The sequence below is a fragment of the Megascapheus bottae genome, chromosome 13, assembly GCF_031878675.1.
Source record: "Megascapheus bottae isolate mThoBot1 chromosome 13, mThoBot2.hap1, whole genome shotgun sequence".
Lineage (NCBI taxonomy): Eukaryota > Metazoa > Chordata > Mammalia > Rodentia > Geomyidae > Megascapheus > Megascapheus bottae.
In genome coordinates, this window is record NC_143521.1 from 33,058,974 (window position 1) to 33,081,625 (window position 22,652).

Below are 22,652 nucleotides of genomic sequence, written 5' to 3' on the forward strand. Positions count from 1 at the left end.
TAAGTAAGCGCCCCTACCTATATTTTAATAGCTTTTAATATGAAGATGTTATGTTTGAAAATTGAATCATACTTGTAAAATCCTAAACCAATTTTTTTTCAAGATTGTGACTTTGGTTAAAAACTTGGAATATAATTGTCATAAAACTCATTTGGCAATCTTACCTTTGGTTTACTTGCAAATTTGAAAGACAGCTTGCTTTGAGAAATGCCTTTTTAATCTCCAATTCTCATACATATTAATGAGTTCGGGTTCAAGCAAAGGATAATGATGATTGGTGTTGTTATTTTCATCCATATACAAATCCGCAAATCCGTATTGAGTCATGAAAATCCTCTGTGAATGCCACAGAACTGTCTCTTCCTTTAAGAATAATTAAGAAATCCAGGCATTTGTGTATGTTTGAGGAAAGGAAAAGAATCATCAGCTTATTTAAAAAATTTTGGACTTGAGTTATCACAATGTCATCATTAACATTATATCCTTACTTGCTTTGGATACAACCCTGACCCTGACTTCTAGAGGATACAGACTTATTACTTAAGCAACCAAAGGTAAGAACTTATGGGAATTGTGGTTATATTTTTCACAAGGGTAGACATCTCTGCTTTATTAAGCTGTTAGCTTTTGATTTGGTTTTCATGTAAATTTTTTAAAAATAATGAGTTCTTTTTTTTATAATTTTTATTTTTGCCAGTGCTTGTTTGAACTGAGGGCCTTAGCACTCTCCTTGGACTTTCTAAGGCTAGAGCTCTACTACTTGAACCACAGCACCACTTCCGGCTTTTTTCTACGTATGTGGTACCCAGGAATCAAACCTGTGTCTTCATGCATGCTAGGCAAGCACTCTACCACAAGGCCAAACTCCCAGCCTCATGTAAATTTTGATTTGGTTTCATGGTTTTCATGCTTTTTAGGTACAACCAGTGACTATATTTTTATTGATTCTTTGCATTTCTAACTGATATATGATCATTAAAATACAAATTTAGTGGCTCAAGTGTAGTAGCCTTGATCTGAAGTGCTTAGGGACAGTGCCCAGGCCCTGAGTTCAAGCCCCATGGCTGACCAAAAAAAAAAAAGAAAGAAAAGAAAAGAAAATGTAATAAAAAATGACGATTAGTAAAGGCCTAGGCAGGTTTTGTTCATCTGAACATCACAACATAGGTAATAGCTGGGTTTTGAAAATTTTAAATTGACATGATATTTTCACACTGGAGTTTTAAAAATTGCTATGGATTTCTCATTAATTTTTCTAGCTGGAAGCCTGATTTAATCAATATTTGTCCTTTCCCTTCTTTTCTTTCCCTCCTTTGCATTTCATCAATGTGCATGGTATTTCTGTGATGTAGCAAATACACTTAAATACACTTTACTTAATTATAATAATTATACTGCAAAACAAGAAATTTCAGTATTTTAAGTGGGGATAAAGGACAAACTTATAAGAGAAGTAGGATTTTTTTTTGTCGGTCATGAGGCCTGAACTCTATGCTTTGGCCACTATCCCAGAGCTCTTCAGCTCAAGGCTAGTGCTCTACCACTTGAGCCACAGTGCTACTTCTGGTTTTCTAGTGGTTAATTGGAGATAAGAGACCCATGGACTTTCTTGCCTGGGCTGGCTTTGAACTGCAATCCTCAGATCTCAGCCTCCTGAGTAATTAGGATTACAGGTGTGAGGCTACTGGTGCCGGGCTAGGAAAAATGTTGTTTTAAATATTGAATATCTACCATGACTAAAAAAATTTCTGTGGAATTAGTGCCCAGAGAAACTCATCTACTGGGTTCTATGTATTTACCTTTTATATATTTATTTACCTCTATTTTTGCAAGTGTGAAATGATTCAAAATGTGAAGGAAATGAAAGAAGAGCAAGGCCCTTAAGAAATTTACAGTGTATTGGGACAATGGGACATTTACCTGTAGATTTCAATAGGGGTACCAGAAAGTTCATGCTTAGGGCTTGTACTTGGTCTATTTTCTACTGCCACAACACAGTTTCAGAGGGTGGGTAATTTATGAACAATGGAAGTTTATTTGACTCATGACTCTGGAGGTGGAGAAACCCAAAAGCATGGTATCTGGCAAGACACTTACTCATGGTGCTTCATAACATGGCAGAAGGGCAAGCTAGCATGTAGGAGAAAAAGAAAGGAGAGTCCACCCAATTGTCCCTCCAAAAATCAGAAATTGAATCCTGAGATGTCTAACTCCGCCCCAAACTGCCTTGAATCCATTCATGAGGACCTAGTGACTTACCTAAAGGTACCTCTTCATATCAGTACAAAGGCAGCTTAAACTTCAACCTTGGTTTTGGATTTTGAAACCACAGCATGGCTAACAATAGGAATTAATATGAAGAGGATGAATAATAGATGGGGGAATATACAGTAGATTTTTTTTTTTGAAGAATGAACCTTGACACACTTTTCAAAGCACTGCCATTGTCACCATGAATCTCTGGAAAAATCATGTTGTGATACAGACACTAGGAGGAAATGAAAGACACAGCAGAATTCAGCTAATCGGAATGTATTCATTTTTATAATCAAATGTCCAGCAGTGTAGGACCAAGTGCCTGGATTACGTGGTAGAGTACTTACAAGACAAATATTGAGTTCTGAGTTTAAAAAACGGGGCCTGGAGTTTGGCCTAGTGGTTAAAGTGCTTGCCTAGCATGCATGAAGACCCGGGTTCGATTCCTTGGTACCACATACATAGAAAAAAGCCGGAAGTGGTGCTGAGGCTCAAATGGTAGAGCTCTAGCCTTGAGAAAGTCCAAGGACAGTGCTCAGGCCCTGAACTCAAGCCCAGGACTGGCAAAAAAAAAAAAAGGTCACAAAACATAAACATCAAGAATCCCACATATTTGGGATCTAATGGTAAGATGTAAAAGCCTTTACATTAAGCTTTTGTACAAAGTGCAAGCAAACCATCGCCAGGACTGTGCACAGTCAGGCCAGAGGAGAATTATAAGAGAGTTTATTGGTGGGAAGGCATCTTGCCCCTGGGGAGAGGGGAGAGAGAGGATTGGCATCTGTCCACATCTAGGCGAGAATGGCGGGTGGGTGAATATTAGCTAACACAAAGTCTTTGCTTTTATTCTTGATTAATAAACCATGGATATTGAGGAGTACTTTCTTTGAACTCGGGGTCTGGGCACTGGTCCTTGGACATTTTTTGCTCACTAGGCCATGCTCCTGGCCCTATATTAGGAAGTTATTAAACTAAAAGAAAACTGACTGGCCCAGTACATAGTAATATGCATGGTGCTTACATTTTCTGGCATTTAAATCACTAACTGGAGTGGTAGAAATACAATTATTTTGTGGTTTTGGTTCATTTTGCTTTTGATTAATGAAGATTTTTATTTTGCCATGGAGTCCATGTGTTGTGAAGACGATGATACTTATCATGATAATAGTCATTTGCTTTGTAGAATGTTTCTGTCTGAGAAATCATTGAGTTTCTTTCTATGTTCCCAGCAATTAACAGGCCTGACAGGTCCTGAGATTGCAATTGGCATAGCCACCAGGATTGTGTCGGCATGGCTTTAGTTTGTCATAGGAATTATAGCTGGTTCTGCTCCTGTAAGGATAATTATTATTTTCTTAATAGTTTGCTTTGACAATCTTGACTTTTCAAAGTGATGGTTCAGGGTGAGGAATTAAAGAAAGATTATTTTAATTCTTTAAGTGCCCTGTCTCCAGTGAGAGGTGGTGTTGTTTACCTTTCTCTCTGATCTTGGAGAATTGTGTTAGCAATTTGCAATAACTCTTCATGGCTCTTCTCTCTCTCTCTCTCTCTCTCTCTCTCTCTCTCTCTCTCTCTCTCTCTCTCTCTCTCTCTCTCTCTCCCTCCCTCCCTCCCTCCCTCCCTCCCTCACTCCCTCCCTCCCTCCACATTATATACAGAGAGTCTATAGGGAATAATCATGCAGACACACAGACAAGGAAGATATTATCATCTCATCTTTGCCTGGGATTCAGAAAGATTTCTGCCAATTTTCATAGCAATGTTCTGAAAAGCTAGGGTTTCCAAAACGAAGTTCTCACCAGAGGTAACAGCTGTTTTCAGCTGCTAGCTGCCTTCCTGTTGTAGGGCAGCCAAGCCCTTTCTGGGTGTTCACAACTCTTTAAGTATTGTTAAATAATTAGAAACAACCTTAGATCTGCAATTAAATACTGAGACTGAGCAAAAATTGAAAGTTGAGACAGGATCTTTCTAGCTTTTGCCCCAGTCTAACCTTAAATAAAGATCATTTTGACCACTAACTATAGTGCAAAACATGCTCACTGATCCAACTGAGAACTTTTAAAACAAGTGGAAAAGGGTTCCTTCCGGTAAGATGAGCACAACGCCCAGAGGCATGGCAACCCAGACAGCAATCTGGCAGCTCCAGTACACCCAGGCCAGAGCCGCCCATTCTACCTCTGGACTTTTATGAGGATCCTGGTTGCACCCTGGTTCATGATAGTGACAAAATGGAGCAAACAGTTTTTCATTAATGGTAGGGGAGTCAAGATTGAAAAGGGAACCAAATGTGAAGAGCCACAAGCAACAATATCAGCAACCCGTATTAGAAAATGAAGTTGTTCTATGTCTGTTCTCATGACTAATTTTCAAAGCATAATTCTGACTGGATGGGGCGGGGAAGCAAGTTGCAGAATTAGGCATGGAGGAAGATACTGCTTTGTGAGTTTAAAATACATGCCCCAAACTGTGTATTAGATATGGATACTTAGGTGGCCATGTGAAAAGATGGTGAATGGCCTTATTGTATTAGCTACTTGTAGAAGTTAAGGAAGAAAAGTAACATGAATAGTGCTGAGAGGTAGCTATGCCTTCAAAGAAGTTAGGTTTAGGTATCAACTTTATTTTTACAAGTTAGTTTTACAACTTTATTTTTGTCACAAACCATAAAAAGACAGAGAGCCAATTTGACAAATGTCAGCATCTACGAATTCCTGATGACAGACATATAGATGGTACAATCTTATATTGTTTTGTACTTTGAAACAAGGATTATTGTACAAATCCACCAGGTAACTGATTTGCATGGCATAGAATTCAAAAAGTGCAAACAATGCACATTAGATTTTGAAGGACTTTTAATACCAGTTCATACTGAAATTTCCTGTTGGACTGCATGATATTTCACCCCGTGGAATCTATTTTTGGATGAAAAAAAGATTTAAAATGGTTAGGAAGCATAGGAGGAAAAGTGCAAAGTAGAATGGGATTCAGCTGCAAAGTAAAAGATAACAATTGAGTCAGCAAATGGGTCTAGAACAAGAATACATGTATAATAGGCACTCCTTAAGAAGATTAGTTAGAGACTAGTTTACAACGTGAATGGTAAGAGATGCAAAACCGGCACTGGGTAAATCAGTTATAAGACTTAGTAAATGACAAGCAGCAAGAAGCACCTGAGAAATTCAAATGGAAATTTAAGAGGAAGAATGGGAAGACAGGCAAAATGCCAGAGTGCTGTGTGTGAGACCTCCTGGAAGGGAAAAAGAATTTTAAAAAAGGAGTGATTCCCATTTTCAGTGAAGTCAGGTAAAGGAAAACATGGAGATTCTGTGGCCTGAGATGAGAAACAAAGGCAGAGTGGAAGAAGAGTAAAAGTCCCTTTAGAGGTGTTGGGTACAGGCGTCTGAGGAAGATCCTTCAGAAACCGTGTTAAATGAGGTGGGCTAATGAGGCATTCACAGTGTTTGTAGTGAGTAAGTGACAGTGATATGGCAGGGAGCTGAGGAGATGGGATCCACTGTGAAGGTGAAGCCGTAAGGAAGAAGCTGGATGGAAACAGCTGCTGAGCGTGGCGCTTTGTACATTACTCATTTCTATACACCATGCGGCACTACTACTACAAACGGAAGGGCATTGGTGTAGACAATCAGTGGAGCAGTCAGAGCTCTGGCCCTGGGCAGCTGCTTTGTTTGATGATCCTAACGTTATTAGTTAATGAAAAAGTGAGACCCCAAGTCCATGCACCTCTCCAGTAGCTACAGAATCCTTAGGTGTGAGAGTGTCCTGTTTCACTGGACAGTCTATGGATTGGGAGAAAGTGGTAAAGAGAAAATATGGAGAAGGGTACTTTAATAAGAAAGTTGGTGGTGGCAAAGCACGATATTCATCTCTTCATCATGAAGATCAATAATATTCATTCATCTTCATCAGATGCCTGGTTTCTTCCCTTCCTTCCCCCTTCTCTTTCTTCTTTTTTTTCCACAAATATCATGGAGTCCTTCTTAGTGTGAAAAACAACCGAAATGCTAAGGAGACATGAATAGAAACCTAACACAAAATCTATTCTTTTCCTGAAAGGAGTTGGTCGAGAGAAATAGGGGGAAAAGCTTTTTTGGTGTTTTTTTTTCTAAGAATAGTGCTTGATTGCAAATTCTGTGCTGTGAGGTTAAACAGCTATCTGGTGAGAAGTCGGAGCTAAGGATTGATCCTAAAGGTATATTTATTTACTAAACCTGCTTTTGAGAAATGAATGTTTATGTGGGGATGATTTAGGAATCCAAAAGAATATAAATTAAGAGGTTTAAAATAAAAACCCAAGACTATTCTCTTTAGGCTTGGTGTGTTTTAAACTACACATTTGTATCACATAATGATTGAATCTGCGATGCATGGTTTCAGCTTTTCTGGGGATGCCACACTGAAAGGAAGCAGAAGTAAGCAAGAGGCAAGCATCACTTAGGGTAATAGGTGTGTGAGTTCCTGTCTCATTCTTTTCCTGGGCTTCAGGGCAAGGGCTTGGGCTTTGCAGCTTGAACAACAACAACAACAAAAATCACTTGATTTTGAGCAAATGACTGGGCTTCTCTGAGTTTCTTAGCCTTTCCTGTGAAATGGAAACCACGAATCTCTAGTCTCAGTTTAAATGTGCTGACCTTGACCAGACATAAATGCCTGAACTCTTTAGCTTTTAGTGTTCATTTCTCTTCTTTGTCACTGTCCTGTGGTCCCAATGCAAGAGGTTGAAGGCAACCTCATACTGCCTGGAGCTGTCACCCCAGGAAATAAATGACCCAGAGATGCCCTCCCTCAAGCAATCGAAATGTTCTGCTTAACATCTGAAGAGCTGTTCAGAACCTGGGGAGACTCTGATGAGGCCCAGACTGGAAGTACCTGATGACACTTTCCCAGCTACTTCTTCCAAATCTCTCAGGCTGCCTTTCTCTATTGCCATTGAGGCTTGCCATTCTCCTCCTTGTCTTGCGTGTCCATTAATCTTGTAGCTGCTTATGTTCATCAAACTATTTGGCTCGTGTTACACTGTTGTCCCCTTCTTGCCATGTCGCCCCACCATCCAAAGCATCTGAGTCTCCAGTAACACAAGCTCTTGTCTTTTTCAACTCAGGGGCATCTCCTAAAATAGCAGGATATGAGTGATTTGTTTAATAATCGAGCACACTACTTGTTGAGTGTATACAATACTAAATTTGTAGCACCACACAAGAAATTTCCCTGGATTCCAAGAGTTCATAAACAGATTAAGACACTAACAAATATATGCAAAACTAATAGGTTATTACATCAAGCATAAGTAATAGTGAAAATATTTAACAATTATGATCTCATTATTGGACACTTACCAGACGGCAGTTAGCTATAAACAACTAACTAGTTAGCTAACTATTAGCTAACTGGCTTAAATTACCAGCACGTACTATGACTATATAACTTAAACATTCTATGGACCCAAGGAATCTTTGGTTCCAAGTAAATTTGTATGACCATGAACAGCACAGAGTTTCTGTTGTGCCCGTCAACATCCTGGGACTTTCTACAATGGGTGTCTCATACATGATGGGTTTTGTGAGACAGATGTTCTTTAGAGCAATAGCTCCTTTAAGAGGGAGAATTGCCCTCCAGGCCCAGGTAACCAAAGGCAGAGGAGGATTGAGAGGAGGCTGATTCTAGTACTGAGCATTTAGACATAGGAGCAGCAGAGGACAGCATCTCCCTGGTCACTGGCATTCTCAGGGTAGGTATCATCAGACTGGAAGGAAGGCCCTTTACACAGAGAATGGGTAGAAACCATCAACGGAGGGAAGCTGAAGCAGGCAGAAAAGGCAATGCGGTGGACAGAAATGACTTGAACTTGGTCTATGCTGGAAACAACTAAAAAATGAATCAGGAATTGACTCTATCTGCTCATAGGAAACATTACGTCCTGATTAGAGCTTAGACCAGTGTTTTTCATGATGTACTACTTGAGCTATCATATTAGTTTAGCTTAGAGGATTTTCTAAAAATGTGGATTGATTGCAACTTTATTCATTTTGTAAATTCAGTACAACTGGAGCAGGGTAGGGTGGTAGAGTCCTTGATAGTGACAAGAAAACCTTGGATTTGATCCTTAATGTGAGGCTCCCACAAAAATAATTGTAAAAAATAATACTATTAAGAACTATTACCCCTTTCTTTGAAAGTCTAATTTGCAGTGGATAATACTTGATTTGGATATTTTATTTTATTTTGCCAGTCATGGGGCTTGAACTCTGGGCCTGAGCGCTGTCCTTGGACTTTTCTGAAGGCTAGTGCTCTACCACTTGAGCCACAGCACCACTTCCAGCTTTTTTCTATTTATGTGGTACCGAGGAATCGAACCCGGGCCTTTGTGCATGCTAGGCAAGCACTCTACCACTAGGCCAAACTCCCAGCCCTAATTTATTTTGTTTGTATCTACTGTAACTTATTTATTTTGTATTGTATGGGATCATTATGATTTTGTTCTGTATACTGTCTTGAGTATTTCAAAAGCTGGGTAAATCCAGGATTATAAATGAAAACCTCTCTACCTCTGATATTTTCCAATGCAGCGGTGATAGTCCCAAGATACTATGTTGTAAATGAACTTTACAACTTGGGGGGAGGTGGAGTGAGAATGGGAGAAAAAGGAGGGGGTAACAATATTTGAGAAGAAATATACCCATTACCTTATGTATGTAACTGTAAGCCCTCTGTATATTACCTTGGCAATAAAATCAAATTAAAAGAAATTACACCCAAACATACAAGACAAACACCAGCTGGTGTTGTTTGTATTTTTTTTAATGTGGGTCATGGGGCTTGAACTTGGCCTGGGTGCTGTCCCTGAGCTCTTCAGTTCAATGCTACCACCCTGCCCTTAAGGCAAGCCCCACTTCCCATTTTCTAGAGATTAATTGGAGGTAAGAGTCTCAGGTCCTTTTGTGCCGGGGCTGGCTTTGAACCTTGATCCTCAGATCTCAGCCTCCTGAATAGCTAGGATTACAGGCCTGAGCCACCACCCCGGCGTGTGTTTGTATTCTTTAAAGAATAATTTTTACTTATAACTAGAAATGAGTATTATCACAGCATTAGAAGAATGGTGGAAGGAAACGTGTTTCTGTTTCTGGTCATGGGGCTTGCCCTCAGGCCATGGGTGCCATTCCTGAGCTCTTTTGCTTAAGCCCATTGCTCTACCACTTTGTGCCACAGCGCTACTTCTGGTTTACTGATGATTATGAGATAAAAGTCTCACAGACTTTTCTGCCTGGGGTGCCTTTGAACTGTGATCCTTAGATCTCATCCTCCTGAGTGTCTAGGATTACTGGCATGAGCCACTAGCATTTGGGGAAACTTTTGATTCAATACATGCATATAAAAATAGTCTCACCAGCAGGAATTTTTTTTCAGACATTAAGGTAACCATGAAGACGAACATCATCAATACATGGCATTCCTTTGTAAATATTCCCAATGTGATTGTACCAAGTATTGAAAGGGAAATAAGAAGAATGGAAAATGGAGCCTGCAGGTGAGTCTATGCACTTTCTCATTTTTTTTTTTAAAAAAACCCAACTTTTAAATGCTAGTTTTCTTCTTCCTTTAAACTTTTTTTTTTTTGGTAAAGACTTGAAAGTCCTGTACCAAATGGCTCTCTTTCTTTTTTTGTTATAGTCCTGGAGCTTGAACTCAGGGTCTGGGTGCTGTCTCTGAGCTTTGTTGTCCAAGGCTAGTGCTCTAACACTTGAGCCCCACTGGGTTTTTTGTTGTTGTTGTTGTTGGTTCATTGGAAATAAGAGTTTCATGGACTTTCCTGTCTCAGGTGTCAGCTGGGGTTACAGGTGCACCAAATATTTCTTAGGTCATTAAGAGTCTTTCCTCATGGGCTATTTCAAGTCTAAACAGAAGACATCATTATAGATCAATGTGAAAACACAGGGCATGCAATGCTAAGAGCATAATTAAAAGTATAATTTAAAGTGATTGCCTTATAAATGAATGTGTATAAATGTGGCTGAATTTTCTTTCAGGAAAGGAGAGTCCTCATAGCAACTATATAATGTGATCAAAACCCAGATATCCTACTTTCTATTTGATAAAAAAATAAACATTAATCAATGTATCAAACAATAGGAATGTAGAAGATCTAGAAATTGTTTCTTTAATTAATGCATTTTACTGCACCAGTCATATATTGTGTAAAATACTCTGTATCCTATACATTTCTTTTTGTTTGTTTGTTGGGCTTGAACTCTGGGCCTGAGCACTGTCTCTGAGCACTTTTTCCGCTCAAGGATAGTGTTTAAACCACAGTGCCACTTCTGGTTTCCTGCTGGTTCATTAGAGATAAGACGCTCAGCGAAACTTTTCTGCCTGGGCTGGCTTTGAACGGTGATCCTCAGATCTCAGCATCCCAAGTAGCTAGGAGTACAAGCATGAGCCACCAGAGCCTGGCTTCTTATACATTTCTTATTTTTACTGTAATTACATTTGTTGTTAGTTTGAGAGAGAAGAGGGGGAAATGAGGCAAGCATCCTTTCTAATGAGAAATCTTGCTCCTCTGTCTGAGTTGAACACATTAATGGCATCTGTGTCTACCTCCTGTTGGACCGTAGCTCCTTTTCTGACAATGACGACAGTGCCTCTGTGTCTGAAGACTCGGAGGATGACAACTCCCACACAAGGGGATCCTTTAGAAGCAACTCCTGCCAAAGGGAAGGACCGTCACAGAGGTAAGCATGAGGTTCTGTCATCAGAATGCATTTTTTTAAGTATTACTTGGATGAAAGGACTCTATTCCATCAATGGGTTTGACAAATGCTCTTTCTATCCAGACACTAGGTAGGATTTGGGATTATCTTTCTCCTTCTGTTCCTTACTCTCATCCTCTCTTGGCAGAGTGCCCGTGCTTGGCAATACTCTGTGGTCCTAGGGTTAATAATCATAAAAATCCTTGATCCTTTCCCAGGAGATTCATATCTATTCCTTAGAAGTGTCATACCCCTTTCCTCTGTGACTGTCTGCTTCTCTAATTCATCTCTCAAGGTCCTGAGAGATTCTGACATTCTCTCCACTGTTGTGTCTCTTTTGACCCCTCTTTGAAGAAATAGAGCAGTGAAGTGAGTAGTCAGAAGAGAAAAGCTAACCATTTGAAGAAGAAGATAATGCCGTCCTGTTCAAACATGGGACTTTGAGGGCATTTATTTTTCCTTTGCTATTCATTCTCTCTTTTCTTCCCAGCAATCAACTCCAGTTCCACTCAAAGTGAAGAGTGAGGTGAATTCTTGATATAAACATTGACTGAGGGAATTTACTAGCTACTTGGTTCAAGGCACTGTTACTTGGCAAGTTGTGCCTAAGGGGGATTCTATATTTTCAAAAAGCATCTAGGAAACTTTCAGTAAGGCTTACAAACTGGAAACATAGTCTTTAAAACTATTTGCATTGGGCATTAGATTGATGGTGGCTAATATGATTTCACTGTGTGTTTTGCATTTCTAGGAAGCAGTTCCTGCCGGGTACTATGGCACTTTTCAACGTGAACAACAGTAGCAATAAGGAACAGTAAGTACACTGTAAAGTAGAAAAACCAGAGAAATGTTGGGAATATGTCTGGATTGTTGAGCAAACGTTTGTTTGGAGAACTAACATAATGGCAACCATAACCTATTTTTGTTGTCTGATTATTTATTTGTGAACATGTATCGACCTCTGTTAAAAGTGGTATGTACTGATTTATTTATTGAAGACACAAGTCTAGTGTATTTACATTTTCCCCTCTTCGTGGAAAGAAGGGCCGTCAAAGGTGCATAAAACACTAAGGACTTTCTAGTCTTAGGTTAAGTTCCCAAGAGACAGTGTCTGAAATGAAGTCTTGTGTACAGAAGTTCATTAAGTGTGTTTTGGGGAGTCAATGATGATGGGAGGAAGCAGAATTGAGAGGCATTTTCATTTTCCTTTCAAAGATTTTCTTATTAGCATACATGAGTTACACAAGGGGAAGTTTCATTGTGACATTTACATGCAGACACACAGCATACATATATTTCTTTCTTAAAGTAGTTTATGGGATTTCCTCATTCTATTTTCATATATGCATATGAAATACTTCAGCCAGTTTCATCTTCACCTATATTTGTGCTCCTCAAAGGAGGAGCGCCTTCTCCACAGCCACGGCTCCTTGTGCTGGCCCTTGTCTCCATCACAGCCTCTTTTACTTTCTGTGATGTATGTGACTCGAAACATATTTTCTATGTAAAGATGGTGTGTATGTGGAGTGGATGGATGAAATGACCAACAGGCTTCAGGTACTCACTGTCCATCTGCCCAAAAGATGGTTGTGGTCTGCAGTTCACAGCCAGCCATTGGCTGGCCTTGGTTGAAAGAAATCACCATGCTCAAAGTTGTGCCCTGTCATTTGATGGCCAGTCCTTACTGAATAACTGTGAGCAGGTACAAAGGTCCAATCCCATTCCCTAAATGTGGCTCTGATTTCATTGGCCACCCATGTTTTCAAGCTCTATGTGTAGTCATCTTGTATATCCAGAAACTTACACTTTATTATTTTTTCTTTTTTTTAATTGTTGGGATAATGTATAGAGGGGTTGTAGTTACATTTTTCAGGTAGTAGGTGCATTACTTTTCACACATGGATATTCCATCTCATGCTTTTGTCCCCATTTCCCTCCCCCTTCCAATCATCTTGTTTTCCCCCCTTCCCTTTCCTATTTCAAATAAATAAATAAATAAACATAAATGCAATATACCAGGTAACAACAGAAACTTACACTTTAAATGGCCATTTTTAATGTAGAAATACTTTGGAAATATGCTTTTGGGGAGTTACTTTTAATTAATTTCTTGAGTGTATGCCTTTGTGAACTTCAATTTTGTTTTTACCTTGATGTCGAATTCCCTGGGCATATTTGCTCTTTGGGATAATTGTCTGTTTTGGGGGTAGGTTAGATGTTTCCACTTGGAAGACAAGTTTCAGGTTTCCAAGCACTGGGGAATACCTTTGACTGAGAATTCTTGTTCAATGGAGAGTAAAAAAGAATAGGGTTGGGATGTCATGTGACTATGTGACAGAGGTATTGCTTCTTCCTTAGAGAACCAAAAGAAAAAAAGAAGAAGAAAGAAAAGAAGAGGTGAGACTTTCCCATGATGACTCCTCATCCTTCTGCCCCAAACATGTTCACGTTTAAACACTATATACTTCACTTTTTCAGCAAGTTAGATGATAAAAGTGAAAATAAAAAAGACCCCGAAAAGAAAAAAAAGAAGGAAAAGAAAAATAAAGAGGAGAAGCCCAAAGAGAAGAAAGAAGAGAAAAGAAAAGAGAAGAAAGAAGAGTAAGTGTTTTCATGGAATTTGTGAAAGGTTTTGGATGTTGGGTAATTTCTTGTGCTACAACATAGAAAGAAGTTTTATAGTAAGAAGTCCTGGATAAAGAATAAATGTGTTTACATATTTGAAAAAGTTAAAAAACAATTGATATCAAATGTGAATTAAAACTACTTTTCTAAATCCCTAAAATTAGCAATTATTAGTTTTGCCATCAAGAATCTTTACTGTGATGGTTAATTTTCTCCTCCAAGCACTGGTGAAGACAAACTTACCACACAGAATGATCAAGGAGAATTAGACAGCTGATGCTAATACTAATTTTTTATTTTTATTTTTAAAGTTTTTTATGGGTCATAGGACTTGAACTCAGCCTGGGCACTGTCCTTGAGCTCTTCAGCTGAAGGCTACAGTCCGACCCTTGAGCCAAGCCCCACTTCCCATTTTCTAGAGATTAATTGGAGATAAGAGTCTCATGGACTTTTGTGCCCGGGCTGGCTTTGAACCGTGATCCTCAGATCTCAGCCGTGTGAGTAGCTAGGATTACAGGTGTGGGCCCCACTAATAATAATTTTTAAAACCGGAAATAAAATTTAATAATTTCATTAAAATTTTGAGTAATAAACATTGCTTAGTAAATATTCTAAAGAAAAGAAGATATTTTGAAGAAATTATTTTCTTTTGTGTGTGTGTGTGTGTTGGTTTTGGGACTTGAACTCAGGGCTTAGGGACTGTCCCTTAGCTTTTTGCTGATGGCTGGTTCTTTACTACTTGAGCCACACTTCCACTCTCACTCTTTTCTTTTTATAGCTAACTGGAAATGACAATCTTATAACCTTTTCTTTCAGGACTGGCTTGGAACTATGATCCTCAATTCTCAGCCTTCTGAGCAGTTAAAATTAGCATGTATGGACCACTGGCTCCTGGCTATGCAGTTATTTTCTGATTTATTTGTCTTCATCAAACAATAATTCTGTTGCTTGTGCCTGTTCAGAAAGTTAATGAATTTTGTATAAGGAGAAAGGTCCTTCAAACTGTAGAGTTGGTAGGAGAACATTTTTTAAAATGTCCATGTGAGGGCGCTGATGGCTCACACCTGCAATCCTAGCTGCTGAAGAAACTGAAATCTGACAATTGCTATTCAAAACCAACCAGAGAAGAAAAACCTGTCAGATACTTGATCTCCAATTAACAGCAAAAAGCTGAAAGTGGAGGTATAGTTCAAGTGGCAGAGTGCCATCTTTGAGCAAAGGGAGAGTATAATCCCTTAGTTTAAGACTCAATGCTGGTACACACACACACACACACACACACACACACACACACACACACACAAACACACACACAGAGCAGTACACATACAAATGTCTATTTTCCCCCTTTTTGCCCTCTTGCTTTTCTTAAAGAATCCTTTTTGCATAGCTGCATACAAGTACTTTGTATTAAATATTTCAAATATTCTTCCTCTACAGATTAAAAAAGAAGCATGAGTTGTCCTCTTTTCCAGTTGTCTAATTCCAATCATTTTGGTACCTGATAGGGTAAGGGAAAGTCACGATTCTAACATCCATAACCCAGTCAAGGAGCCTGGAAATATTCAGTTTTGCATAATCCATGCCACTATTTCCTCTCAGTGCATTGCATCATATCAGTAAAATCAGTTTGTTGAAGGTGATTTAATAAAATGCTGGTAATATAATTATGGATATATATATACACATATATGCATACACACCTCATTAACCAATGCTTTCCACTGCAGGGAGAGCATCTCCATCCTAATTCTATTTCATAATTGTGGGTGATGGGCAAAATCATATTTGATATGGCAAGTAAAAATATTCTTGCTGAAGCCAGGCACAGTGGCTCACACCTGTAATCCTAGCTACTCAGGAGGCTAAGATCTGAGTATTGCAGTTCAAAGCCAGCTCCGGCATTAAAGTCTGTGAGACTCTTATCTCTGATTAACCACCAGAAAACCAGAAGTGGTGCTATGGATCAATGGGTAGGGTTGTAGCCTTGAGCTGAAGAGCTCAGGGATAGCAGAGTTCAATCCCCATGACTACCACAAAAAATATTCTTGCTGCTTGCTAACCTTCTTTATTTGTAATTAACTAGAGAGAAGAAAGAAGTGGTGATTATTGACCCCTCAGGAAACACATACTATAACTGGCTATTCTGCATCACCTTACCTGTGATGTACAACTGGACAATGATTATTGCAAGGTATATATTATATTAAGAGGAATTTACTTCAGTTAGTCTTTGTTTCATTTTATTTATAAATTTTCTTTTCTTTGACAGGGCCTGTTTTGATGAACTTCAATCTGATTACATAGGATATTGGTTTTTTTGTGATTTCTTCTCAGACACAGTCTATCTTATGGATATGTTTGTACGGACGAGGACAGGTAAATGTGTTCGGTTTTGGAGATGCTAAAATGCCATGCTTTTCTATTATAGCTCTCAAAGTTTGAAATTCAGATGTTCTTCAAGACAAATGCACAAAAATTGTTTGCAAGGAAAAGGCTTGAAGACTAGTGTTACTGGATTGCCACCCACAGGTCCGGGCATGCTGATTCAAAGGTTTTTAGGCAACCTTTCAAGTACAGAGTGGGTAGTTTTCCTCCATTATCCTGTCCAATGGATGTATGCTAGGAGGGAAATATAGCGAGAACAGAAATATCTGGCAGCTCTGTGGGCAAAGGACAATTATTACCTGACATGGAGATACCTTAAAAAAAGCATGAGAGAAAGTGGCATTGCATTCAGCAGAGTCACACTAGAAATGATTGGAGTATATTGATGGGTCATTTTTGAGTAGGCGACTGTTAAGGGGTAGCTTTCTCTCTGAAGTGTTCTTGGTAAGGAGATATAAGCTTTTCTTGCTATGCTTCTATCTACTGAAAATGTAATCAGTTCACATTATACCAGTAGAAGAATTTAGGAATTAGAAGGGTACTGGTTACTGTAGCTAGCTACTCAGGAGGCTGAGATCTGAGAATCATAGGTTCAAAGCCAGTCTGGGTAGGAAAGTCTGTGTGACTTTATTTTTTGTTCAGTCAGGGCCTGAACTCAGGGCCTGAGCACTACCCTTGGACTTTCTCAAAGCTAGATCTCTAGCCCTTGAGCCTCAGCACCACTTCTAGCTTTTTCCTATGTATGTGGTACTGAGGAATAGAACCCAGGCCTTCATGCATGCTAGGCAAGCACTCTACCACTAGGCCAAACTACTGGCCCTGACTCTTCTTTTTTTTAAGAATAAAAATACATTTTAATCAGAACTGTACAAGAGAAATTTGAGACATTTTTATAGGCTACACATTAAAAGGGAAAACATAGAAAATTAAGTTAATGTCTTAACAAAAGTGGCTTACAACCAAAGGATCCTTGTTCAATAGTTCCGTAGTTTTATACCACAGTGAAGGTGAAAAGAAGTGATTTAAAACTGTAAAAAAAAAAAAAAAAGCTGGAAGTAGCACTGCAGGGCTAACCTTGAGCAAAAAGAAGCCCAGGGGTGGTACCCAAGCCCTAAATTCAAGCCTTAGGACTGGCACACACACACACAAAAAGGATTTAAGAGTTAATGTAAGTCCCCTCTCTAAATATCAGATTTGGTAGCAATTGTAGGAGGAAAAATAAACTTTTTCCTTGATGCTGAAATTCTAGATTTTGCCTACAAAGCTCAGAGGATCAACATGTGATTAGGAAAGAGTAAGAGATTTTAAAAAGAAACCCCCAAAACAGACTAGCCTGAGAGAGCACTTACATTTCACATGGAAGGAGCAGAGTATAGAAATGCAAAACAGGAGGTATTGGGGCAAGTGCTGAAGTTTTTAGAATAGGGCTAGAGTTCTGTCAAGAGTGTGGCATGAGTTATTGGGCTTTCCAAGACCTATGTATGGTAGGACAAACAAACTCTTGCTATAAGACCATAAACTCTTACTATAAACCAATGGTCTTGTGAAATAAGTTTGGAGAAAGGCTCCCACAGCAGGCTGTTCTATTACACTGCTGGATGATAGAGTTTCACTTGGTGCAGCCCTCACAAGATAATGGCTGTTTCTCAGGACATCTGCCGCTTCACATGCCTGCCATTAGCCCCAGACTGTGACTTGTGTTTCTAACCAACTGGTTCTAAATTATCCCCTCTGTAGCCTAATGATTTTGATACCATGACTCGCAAAGACACAGGGAGCTATATTTACAAGTTAATTCTATTAACAAAGGCTATGATAAATGACATAGATGGACACCTAAATATACAGGTGCAGAGGGTGAAGTCTGAAGGGGTCTGAGAGCTTCCAGAACTGGGGTATACCACTCTTCCAGAGCAATGCATGCTCTAAGCTATCTCTGAATCCCATAGTGAGGGATTTTTATGAAAAGCTTCATCAAAAAAGCATGATAGAATTTATACTCAATCTCTAGTCCCTCTCATCTTCTGAGAGGAAGGAATCGTTGGGTTGAAAGTTACAGACTTCTAAGCAGGACTTTATCTTGCCTTATCTGGAAATCTATTAAGAGTTGCCTCTTAACAGCAAAAGAAACTCATATTCACCAGGAAATTCCAAGAAAAAGGGGAAATTAAGTCTAGAACTGAGGCCAAAATGTAAATATCAGAACAAAAGACGAAACCAACGTGTAGGTTACTTAGGAAACCACAGGATTTTAAGAATTCTGTGTCAGAAAATGAGGATAGAAACCAAGTATGTACTCATTACATCACAGAGTCACAGAATATGAGTCAATCATTACATGAATGACTCTGCCTGGATGATGATGGTGAAAATTGTTTTTGTGTGTTTGTCCTGGGGCTTGACTTCAGGGTCTGAGTGCTGTCTCTGAGTTTTAGTGCTCCAGGCTAATGCTCTGCCACTTGAGCCACAGCTCTACTTCTGGCTTCTTGGGGAGTAGTTTATTGGAGATAAGAGTCTCAAGGATTTTCCTACTCTGGTTTGTTTTGAACCATGACCCTAAGACGTCATCCTCTTGAACAGTTAGGATTATAGACCTGAGCACCCAGAGTTTTATTTTTTCTGTTTTCTCAACAGATTATTTTCCACAGCTATATGTTGATTTGTATTTGTTTTTTTTTTTTGCCATTCCTGGGCTTGAGTTCAGGGCCTGAGCACTGTCCTTGGACTTTCTCAAGGTTAGAGCTCTACCACTTGAGCCTTAGCACCACTTCCAGCTTTTTTCTATGTATGTGGTACCAAGGAATTGAACCCGGGCCTTCGTGCATGCTAGGCAAGCACTTTAACCACTAGGCCAAACTCCCGGCCCCCGTTGATTTGTATTTGTGCCAACAGCCTCGAAGTCATGCTTAATGACAATGAGTTCTTTTGACCTCAGTGAAGTTAAGACAAATTCAGTTTTGATTGACTTTTCCATTCTATTATAGGTTATCTAGAACAAGGATTGCTGGTAAAAGACAAAATGAAACTGATCGAGAAATACAAATCAAATTTCCAATTTAAACTTGATGTTCTGTCCATGATACCAACTGATTTGCTCTGTATTAAGTTCGGTTGGAACTATCCAGAAATCAGGTTAAACCGACTGTTGAGGATTTCACGTATGTTTGAGTTCTTCCAGAGAACGGAAACCAGGACAAATTATCCAAACATCTTCAGGATTTCGAATCTTGTCATGTACATCGTCATCATTATTCACTGGAATGCATGTGTGTACTTCTCCATTTCCAAAGCTATTGGGTTTGGTAATGACACGTGGGTTTACCCTGATGTTAATGATCCCGAATTTGGTCGTTTGGCCAGAAAATATGTATACAGCCTTTACTGGTCTACACTGACTTTGACTACTATTGGTGAAACACCTCCTCCTGTGCTGGACTCCGAGTATATCTTTGTGGTGGTAGATTTCTTAATTGGAGTTTTAATTTTTGCTACCATCGTCGGTAACATAGGTTCCATGATTTCCAATATGAATGCTGCAAGGGCAGAATTTCAGGCAAGAGTCGATGCCATTAAGCAGTACATGCATTTTCGCAATGTAAGTAAAGATATGGAAAAGAGAGTTATTAAGTGGTTTGACTACCTGTGGACCAACAAGAAAACAGTGGATGAGAAAGAAGTCTTGAAATATCTCCCTGATAAACTCAGGGCGGAAATCGCTATCAATGTTCACTTAGACACATTAAAAAAGGTGCGCATTTTTGCTGACTGTGAAGCCGGTTTATTGGTGGAATTGGTCTTGAAATTACAACCCCAGGTCTACAGTCCTGGAGACTACATATGCAAGAAAGGGGATATTGGTCGAGAGATGTACATCATCAAAGAAGGCAAACTTGCCGTGGTAGCTGATGACGGAATCACTCAGTTTGTGGTGTTGAGTGACGGCAGCTACTTTGGTGAGATCAGCATTCTTAACATTAAAGGCAGCAAAGCAGGAAACCGAAGAACAGCCAATATTAAAAGTATTGGCTACTCAGACCTGTTCTGTCTCTCGAAAGATGACCTCATGGAAGCTCTCACTGAATACCCAGATGCCAAAACGATGCTTGAAGAGAAAGGGAGGCAGATCTTAATGAAAGATGGTTTACTAGATGTAAACATCGCCAATGCTGGCAGCGATCCTAAAGACCTGGAGGAGAAGGTCACTAGAATGGAGGGGTCAGTAGACCTCCTGCAGACAAGATTTGCCCGGATCCTAGCTGAGTATGAATCAATGCAACAGAAACTGAAGCAAAGGCTAACCAAGGTCGAGAAGTTTCTGAAACCACTTATTGACACTGAATTTTCAGCTCTTGAGGAACTTGGAGGAGAACGTGGGCCTACAGAATTCACTCAGGGCTGAAAAGCTCATCACTGAACAAGAGTGCATGGATCAAATCATCCTTGTGATCATGCGACCAAAGGGAACTGAAATTTGGGAAGAAAAGAATCATCTAGGAAATTTTTCTGTAAGGAAAACACATTTGGGTCCATGACATAGACACTCTTTGTGAGGTAATATGATGAAAGAATCATCCTGTCCGGGGAATTTTTGTTTTTCACAAGGAGTAATGTACAAGGATTCAGACGAATGAACTTATCAGTATCTGTATCTTCTGGGGTTTTTCACATATGCTCCTATGTAATAATCTTTGTAAAAATGCCTGAGTATCCTTCACTTTCCAAGCGCTTTCATGGCTAAGGAATAAGATATATGCAGAATAACTTGGGATTACTGTGTTAACCAAGTTTGGGATACCATCTTTTTAAAGGACAATAAAGCAAAATTAATTATAAAATGATAGTGAATATTATTTCTTGAATATTTTTGTAGAGAGTATAGAATCTTACAGAACACTAAGGTCATTTTAAAGTCTGTCATTTATTAATCTAGGACTCAGGGCAGTGAAGAGAAGCTCTTTACTGCTAAAAGCATGATAAATCAAACATTACTATCTAGTCTTTATGATACATAAATACTGAAGTATGTAATATTGAGAGTTGTAAAATGCTATAGGAATATTTTATGTTAAATTTAAAAACTCTTAGAGTATTATTGGCTGGTAGTAAGTAATATGATTAATGAGAGAAATGACAATCATGTTAGAAAAAGAGACTTTGAACTTCTGTTTCATGGGCACAAGCTGAGAGCTTTTTATGCATGCAGAACCTCAGGGGTAGGGATGTAGTTTGTTGGAAGAGTGCAAGCTTAGCACACACCATCTTCTGAATTCAAGCCTCAGCACAGACAAGCGAAAGACCAGGAGAGATCAAAACAAAGAGAAACCCATTCTTCAGTCTGCATTCCAGACCTACCAAACCAGAAACGTGCACCTGGAGAATCAGGAGGGAGGTAATGCAAGAATGGTTCTAGCAAAAATGAAGGGAGAGAGGCACTTTTTGATAAGTATGTGGCTGCAGGAGACATTGCTAAACAATCACACCACTTTCTTCTGTTGAGGGTTCAAAAAAATCCATCTTCATATACATCACTTATATTGTTGTAAGATTTCTATCCCTGACTGGAATCACATTATAGAAGAGGACTTCTTGTTAATTGGACACTTCAGATATCTATAAATTCCTTGCTCAGTGGACACCCATGGCATGATTTATTCTACTCTACATCAGAATATTCATTTAACGATACATTATTTTTGGAGTCATGTATTCACTTACATTTTGTCTACTCCTTCAATATCAGTCAGCGAGTTTTTCTTCACAGCAGAGCAAGTGTCTGGGTCCTCAGCTGGGCTCATTATATGTAACATGAAAGAAGCTCGCTGCCTAGGACAAGTGCTCTGCTTCCTCTCTTTTTCTCTTTATTCTTAATACCCCTTCTCTTTTGCCCACATAAAACACCTCCAAGGCATTGCAGAGAAGCTGGCAGATAGGATAGGATAGGAATGATGGAGAGAACAATAAGGAGAAACAGCCTCCGCAACCATATCAGTGGGTAGGTAGGTTTTTGAATCTGATCTCTAATAAAAGACTCAACCAAAAGCTCTGATTTAATTTTGGCGGTACTTAGGATTGCTCTAAAGAGCTGTTGTCTGCAACAATTCTGATCTGATGAGCTTTGATTCCAATCTCTGTGAGTCTTGCTTGTGCTTACACTGGGCAGCTGCAGACTCTTAGATGTGCGGCTTGGGGTAAGGTTAGCTAATTCTGTGATCCTTCTAGATAAAGGGCTCTAACTGGCTAAGCTGGTGATGAGGATTGCAGGCTTGACACCTAGACATTGCAATTCAGGGAATCATAATTGGGTTCCAATTTCACCAAGGAATTAAAAGAGGAAGAACAGGAAACACGTTGCTTTGGGAAAATCCACGGCAAAAATGTGGGTGCTAAAATCAGTAGGAAGGCAGAGATCAGCCAGCCATACCCTAAACTGATTCCAGACTCCACCTGGATGTCAAGCTAAACATTGTAATATATTAGGATAAAGACAGACTTGTCAAAAGGATAAAGGAGTGGGCAAATGGAAGAAGGGAGCTGAAGCTGAAGTTTGAAAATGCTTATGTGAGAGGAGATGAGAAAGAATGTTCTGGTACCCCAAGATGGTAGATCAGCAAGGAAGTA

The 22,652-nt window shown here is 39.3% G+C and overlaps 1 protein-coding gene across 1 annotated transcript; it reads left to right on the forward strand.

Annotated features, from left to right (window-relative positions):
• Window positions 1–515: 515 nt before the first annotated feature.
• Cnga1 (cyclic nucleotide gated channel subunit alpha 1) lies at window positions 516–20,832 on the forward strand. Its single transcript, XM_090344075.1, has 9 exons — window positions 516–554; window positions 9,682–9,802; window positions 10,887–11,003; window positions 11,773–11,835; window positions 13,380–13,418; window positions 13,500–13,622; window positions 15,733–15,840; window positions 15,919–16,025; window positions 19,019–20,832. Exons 2-9 carry the CDS (start codon window positions 9,696–9,698, stop codon window positions 20,431–20,433), a joined length of 2,079 nt encoding a protein of 692 aa, XP_090200201.1. The 5' UTR covers window positions 516–554; window positions 9,682–9,695; the 3' UTR covers window positions 20,434–20,832.
• Window positions 20,833–22,652: the final 1,820 nt, after the last annotated feature.

Coding starts and splice junctions, on each gene's coding strand:
- Cnga1 (XM_090344075.1), top strand. CDS start 9,696: ATGAAGACGAACATCATCAATACATGGCATTCCTTTGTAAATATTCCC. Junction 11,836..13,379: donor AACAGTAGCAATAAGGAACA/GTAAGTACACTG, acceptor CTTCTTCCTTAG/AGAACCAAAAGAAAAAAAGA. Junction 15,841..15,918: donor TGGACAATGATTATTGCAAG/GTATATATTATA, acceptor TTTCTTTGACAG/GGCCTGTTTTGATGAACTTC.